At 43.8% G+C, this 7,343-nt stretch overlaps 1 protein-coding gene across 1 annotated transcript; it reads right to left on the reverse strand.

Moving 5' to 3' along the window:
- Window positions 1–897: 897 nt before the first annotated feature.
- LOC101758120 (heavy metal-associated isoprenylated plant protein 9) lies at window positions 898–2,095 on the reverse strand. The gene is made up of 3 exons (XM_004986496.1): window positions 2,014–2,095; window positions 1,608–1,880; window positions 898–1,508 (listed from the first exon to the last, which is right to left on the reverse strand). Exons 1-3 carry the CDS (start codon window positions 2,093–2,095, stop codon window positions 898–900), a joined length of 966 nt encoding a protein of 321 aa, XP_004986553.1.
- Between the last annotated feature and the right edge of the window lie 5,248 nt (window positions 2,096–7,343).

The raw sequence follows: 7,343 nt of genomic DNA on the forward strand, positions 1-7,343 counted from the left end.
CCCCCCCCCCCCCCCCCCCCCCCCCCACACCCCCACCACACACACACACACAAAAAAACCTCTCGAAAACGATACGAGAGCCCAAGTAAGGCATCGGTTGGCGATGCTCTTAGGCCTTCCTGCCTACAGCCACAACGACTCAGCCCTTGTTTACTTGGCAAAATTGGAAGGTGCCAAATTACTGTTACAGCACTGTAGTACACTGTAGCGTTTCGTTTGTATTTGTGAATTATTATTCAAATATTGATTAATTAGGCTCAAAAGATTCGTCTCGCAAAATACAATAAAACTGTGCAATTAGTTTTTAATTTCATCTACATTTAGTACTCCATGCATGTACCGCAAGTTTGATGTGATGGGGAATCTTCTTTTTGCATAGTGTCAAAGTTGGGAGTTGGGGGTGAAGTAAACAAGGGGTTACACACTTTGCTCTTGAGAAACTTTTACCAGACAAGGGGGGCCGGGGCTCTCTATGACCCCAATGTAGCTTTGTCTATGCTCCTTCCATTTCAAATTATAAATTGTTTTGGCTTTTATTTGTATTTAAGATATATATTATGTTTAGATACATCAATTATGTACTTAAAAAAATCAAAATAACTTACAATTTGAAATAGAGGAAACCATTGTTAATGTTTAATTATAGAGATCGGGTCAATCCAAGATACGCCTTGTATTCTTGGTGGGAGCCTCAGAGGCTGCCAGAGGTACATTTAGCCAGGCGTATGTGCACATTGTTTTATTTCATTCGTGCCCATTGGTTTATTTTATTTTTGGCCTTATTAGATTGGCAATGGCATCATGGGCATCCTTTGCCGGGGCCTGAGAAAGTGAGAAACATCCACTATATAACAGCTGTTCCTTGCCGTCTCGATCGAGTAGTCAGGCAGCGCTTCTTCACTGGATTGAGCAACTGCCAGGGTTCAGATCCTGTTGTCCGCCGTACGGATAGTAGTCCTCCGGCTCTGGCGCCGGCGGTGGGTACGCCGGCCACTGCTGTCCGAACAATTCTCCTCGATGCATATAGAAGCCTCCCGACAGTGGGGCGGGCGCCGGCGCCGCCCAGTGTTGCCCGCCGTACACTCCTCCCGGTGGTTCCGGGTACCAGTAGCCGGCCTGCGGCGGAGGTGCACCGTACGACGAAGACGGCGCAGGCGGAGACGGAGCTGGCTGACAGGCGCGTAGCCGGCACCCAGGAGGCGGTGCCGACAACAACAGTGACGAGAGGCTGCAGCTGGCGTCGTCCATAACCGACGCCTCCTGCGGCACGACGTGCGTCGTCGCCGCCCCATACATCTCCTGCATCTCCTGCGCCGCCGCTCGCGCCGCGGCCGCCTTCCGCCACTCGTGGTCGTACCCGGGGACGACGTCTGGCCTCTGGGGGTCGCTGACGACCCTGACGGGCTTCCTCATCCTGACCTCGAGGCTCGTCGCCACCACCGATGCGTCGGCCGTCCCGGTGACCTTCACCCGGCGCGCCGGCACGTCCGTGGTGACGGCGTCCACGCCTGCACGCACGTGCACCTTGCAAGAGATGCGAAAGGCCAAAAAGCACGTACGAAATGATATGTCCCTGATGTGCTTGTGTGCACGTCACGCGCGCGCACCTGGGATCTCCATCACGCGTCTCTCGACCCTGTCGGCGCAGGACCGGCAGTGCAGCTCCATCTCCAGGAGGATGGGCGTCGCCGGATAAGTGTAGGCGCTAGCGCTGCCGGCGCCGGCGCCGGCCGCCTCCCCATTCTCCTCCGCGCCGTCGCTCACGACCTTGACGTCCTTCTTCGTCATGGCTTGGAGCCGCGCCCTGAGCGCCGTCGCGTCGGCCGGGCCCTCGACCACCACGAGCCCGGTCTCGAAGGACGCAGTCACGCTCTCCGCCCCTGCACGCACCCGCGCACAAAATGTGTGGCAGAGATCAAAATGATCGCAGGCGCATTCGGGCGCATACATGGAGGCCGGCGGCAATCGATCGGCGGCAGAAATCCTACGGCGTGCAGCGTAACGTACACGTACCAGGCACCTTCATGACGGCTTTCCGGATCTTCTTCGCGCAGCTGTCGCAGTGCACGTCCATGGAGAGGACGACGGGCGCCATTGCCGGTGCTCCCTCGTCGTCGGTCTGAGCTCGGCACCAGTCTTAATCGGTGTGTGCTGTGCAAGGCCCGCTGGCTCTCGGGGTCTATATACAGGAGCACGGAGAGGTGATCGAGGAAATATTGATGAGGTTATCTCGTTTTTGTTTTAAGAAGGAAAGGAATAACTGAGAATCAATCAGCAGGTTCGCGATCAAATCTGTAATTATTCAGCAGTTACCTCCCACGTTAAATAGTGCGATTGGCGTCGTGGATATCTTTCTTTCCAGTGTTCCATATCCTAGATGGCTTGCTTGATCTCTGTCCACGGCGCACAAATCCATCCGGTGCGTACATATTTTGGAACAAGGGCTTTGGCAAGAATTTTTGGGAGGCAAGAGGCCTTTAATACTTGTCATCTATCCTGACAAGTACATTTTTATTATAGAAATGACGCAAACCTATGTTTTCTTATACCACCTATGGAGATAGCAATCATAAAACGCTAAGTCTTTAACTCTTTTGAATCCGACATTTGACACCTTAAATACGATTCTTGGAACGATTCGTTAGCATGGCCACATAATTGATGGTTTTGAGGGGGGCGCAAGTTTACGGACGATTGGTGGGAGCATTCCGTGCAGTCAATTTTCGACTGCACGTCGGAACGGCTTCCTGCATGAGGTTTCGTCTCATTAAACAAAAATGAGATATTTTTTTTTGAAAAAGTTGAAAACAAAAGTTTATGGATAATTTTTTTTAGAAAACTTGGAAACAAAAGTTTGCGAATAAAATTTGGAGAGAAAATCTTGCAAGGTAAATTTGTGAAAACAAAACCCAGAAAATTTTTGAGACAAATTTTTGCAAAAAGTTTTGAAAAGAAAGTTTGTCAACGAAGTTTTATAGCAAAAAATTGAGAAAAAAGTCACGAGGCAAAGAAATGAAAAAAAATGGAAGAAAAAACTTTATACGGACAACAAATTTTAAGAGAAAAAGTAGAAGAGAAAAAAAAAGAAAAAACAAAAGCGAACAGATCACTATTGGTTACGGCCATACATTGCAACTATCAGACAAAAAGATATTGTTATTCAACAAAAAATACAGCTGTTGTGCAGCAAAATTCAGACCAAAACAAAGCGTATTTCTATTCATCAACATGTTATATATGTGCATGTCCTTTCAAGATATAAATGCACGAAATCACAACTTGCGCATCATGAGCATGTTGGGATGAAAAGGCCATACATATGCACCAATTAATCCATCATCTTGTTGTGAACAATGAAGAAAACATCTACCAGCACATAACTAGAGGAATAATAACAATCATATACACAATTTAAACCATGATTTATGTGCAATGCCTCTTCAAGATGAGGAGTAAAAATCACGGGACCAATCGGCGCACTCCAAACTTCAACTATAATAAGCAATGGTATAAGGATAAGAACCATAGCCATCTAACACGAGGTATGCCAGCTGTCGAGTAATTAGTTCATATCTCAGAACCACAAATCCGTATAGTGCATGAGTTTTTGGTAGACATGTACTCCCTTCGCCTCAAAAAGAATGTAACTCTCATTTCTCGAGAAGTCAACCAATTTTAAATTTGACCAAATTTATACAAAATACTACTAATATTTATGGTATAAAATAAATATCAATAGATTAATCATGTAATATATTTTCATACTAAATCTATTTGGAGACATAAATGTTAGTACTTTTTTGTATACTAAATCACAATCTTAAGGATGATTGGTTCAGATGATGTTGTGCGTGTCTTGCTCTCTTCTTCCTCCAATGCCAAAACAACTAAGGTAATAAAGAGGTTAGAGTTGTCTCCTCTCTCTCCTCTTCTAAGGAGCAATCTCAATCGTGGATTCCAATCTCCCCTCCCACCCCCCTTATTTTCTCTTTTCTTCTAAGGAGCTTACGTGATTTACTGGTAACGGCTGAGTATGTCACCATTGCCATAGCTCTCAGCTTGGCCTTAGCACAAGATTGGGACACTGTAGTCTGCTTCTTGGTTTTCCAGGCTATGAGAGAAGAGCTAAGAAAAACACAATAGGCAGAAAGTGACTTATAGTTGGAAGGATCACTACCCTAGGTGGTATCAGAGTACACTTGAAATTGCAAGGACCTAGAGTGACGACAGAATAAGCGATGAGAGATGGTTCCCCACAAATAGTGAAGGACAAACAAGATGTGTTTAATGAAGCTGAGTAGGAGAACACACAAACTGACCGAGAATGTGAACATCATATGAGATATTCGAATGTGCAATACCAAGGCACACAAGGCTCCCAACAATAACGAGTGGGATTCTCAAGAGGCACGCAATCAGAAGCATGAAGCTAAAGATTTAGCTCAATAGGAGTGTCAGTGGTGCGAAGATTAGTGAGAATAGAACGATCAAGAAGATCCAAAATATACCTTCATTGGGAGGGGTAATAACCATTAGGTGTAGAAGTGACATTAATCCCAAGAAAGTACCAGAGTGAGTAAAGACCAAACATCATAAACTCTTTGCTAAGACACTTCTTAACAAGAGAGATGTTTTGAGGATCAACACTAGTAATGAGCATGTCATCAACATAGAGAAGTAGTGTCCGGCGTGCGAGGAAGTATGAACTTAGTGCACTGGATCATGAGCACTGGTAGAGAAGCCTATGGCATGAACAACATAGGTGAAATGATCAAACCAAGCAAAAGGGCCTGCCTGAGGCAACAGAGGGCACGTCAAAGATGACAAACATGCCCACGTGGAACAACAGACCCTAGAGGTGGCTACATATAGACCTCCTCATGCAAATCTCCATTGATAAAAAAAGGCATTTTTAACATCAACTTGGGAGATGGACCACTGGCAAACCGAGACAACAGCAATGAGTGTGCAAATAGTGGTCATGTGAGCAACTAGCATGAGCAAAAGTTTCATCATAATCATGGCCATGCTCTTGCTGAAAACCATGAGTAACAAGGCAAGCCTTGGAGCACTCAATGGTACCAACAGAACAAGTTTTAATCTTGTAGACTCATTTGCAAGTAACAAGCCGATCATGAGGAGGTAGGGAAACAATATCCTAAGTGCTAGTTCGCTAATATAAAGGGCAGCCAACTCATTGGCCATCGCAAAGTTGTCACTCAGGAGAAGTGGCACCCTCAAGATAGGAACTAAGGTCAACAGCTAAGAGGGCCTGAGGAGATGACCTAGGCAAAAATCGAGATAGCTGCCTATTAGGAGGAAAGCCAAGAGGAACCGAAGGTTGACAAGCCCTAGATGCATGATCACAAAGATCATAGTGATACGCCTAAGGAGGGTCAATCATAGTTGGAGAGGAAGGCAGAGAAGAGGTAGGAGTGGGTAAAAGAGGAGGCTGACATGAGCCAAGCTAAGAAGATGAAGGAACATGAGGATAATGAGAATAACAAAACCGAATGGCATGGTGGGTCTCGTGTGGGTAGGGGTGATGGCGGTGGTGAGGTTGGAGTTGATGCGGGATTTGTTGACAAAGGTAAATATGTTGGTGGTGGAAGAATGGAAGACGGAGGCAAAAGAGTGAAGAAAGCAACATCGAGGTGGCTGGACAAGGGGATTTGGATTTACAGAAATAGGTTCGAGACTCATCAAAGGTAACACACGAGATACTCAAATCCTTCAAGAAGAGGAATCGTTGCAACAATAACCCTTGTGCTTAGAATCATAACCCAAAAAACACACTCCACTTATTGATTAGTTAGTTTTGTGCGCTGGGTGGGCTGAAAGAGAAGGTAGCATGTACAATAAAAAACGCAAAGATGATGATGTTGAGGTGGTCGGGAGTAAAGATGCTCGTAAGGAGTGGCACCTTAGAGAGCTACGGAAGGCTACACAATAATCAATTAGGTAGCTAAGGAAGTAACCTTGGACCAGAAAAGAGGGGTACATGAGAAGCAATAAGAAGAGTGCGCACAGTCTTTGTGAGATGGCGATGCTTGCACTCGGTAACGCCATTTTGAGCTTGAGTATCTATGCACGAATACTGAAAAAGTGTACCCTGCTCATAAAATAAGATTGCAAAAGGTTGTAGATCAATACTCACCAGAAGAACCACACCAAAAAATGAAATAGGAGAGTCAAATTGAGTATGAATCATATAGGCAAAGGTGTAATAAACGGAAAGAAATTTATCTCGATGAGACATGAAATATATCTAGGAAAAACAAGAGTTGTCATCAATAAATATTACATAATAATAATGACCACCCTTTGAGCAAAAGGTGCCTGACCCCATACGTCAAAGTGAACCAGAAAAAGAGGGAGAAGAGAAAAAGACTCGCTAGAGCGATATGGAAGTTGTAGCTGCTTGCCAAGCTTGTAGCCTCAAAGTTGTAGCTGCTTGCCAAGCTTGTAGCCTCAATAGACCATAGAGGTGTCAATAGGGACATGGCCAAGGACACCCTAACTAGAGGAGACTAACGAGAATGACACAAGTGCAAAACCAATGGATGTTGGAGTAGTGCATGGAACCAGTGGCAGAAGGCACCAACGTTTATGGGTGGAAACTAGTATGCGGATATCCAAGCTATTCAAATTCGTATCCGTTAAAACATGATATATGGATATCCATATATGTATTCATTTCTAATGTGATACCTTAAATGGATACATTCAAATTCATTTTTTCATTATCTGAATTTGATTCGTATTCAAAATAAATGTGGATATGGATGGATGGATATCCTATATTATCCGTATTCGAATAGCATAAGCACCCCTGTAAACCATATAATAAATATATTATTTTGATTTATTTTTTAAACTTATATATTTGTTTGGTGTAAATTACTTCAAATATTTTATTTTTTATTTGAAAATATGTTTATAATTTATTTATTATCTACTAGTTTTAAAAATGTTTTCAATGCGTTTATCTTTGTGTATATGATATACTCCCTCCGTTCCAAATTGTAGGTCGTTTTGGCTTTTCTAGATTCATAGATATTATTATGCATCTAGACATATACAATATCTAGGTGCATAGCAAAAACTATGCACCTAGAAAAGCCAAAATGACCTACAATTTAGAATGGAGGGAGTATATTTGATCCATACTTATAATTGTATGTCTAATGATGATTTCGTTCTTCCAAAAACTATCAATAAAGTGAAAGGATACTCGTTAATTGCTAAATTAATTGGATATCCGTTTTCGAGCGATCCATTTTGTATTCGCATCCGACAACATCCTTTTCTAAATTTGTATTCGAGTAATAACATGGAAAAAG

This window comes from Setaria italica, chromosome IX, assembly GCF_000263155.2.
Source record: "Setaria italica strain Yugu1 chromosome IX, Setaria_italica_v2.0, whole genome shotgun sequence".
Lineage (NCBI taxonomy): Eukaryota > Viridiplantae > Streptophyta > Magnoliopsida > Poales > Poaceae > Setaria > Setaria italica.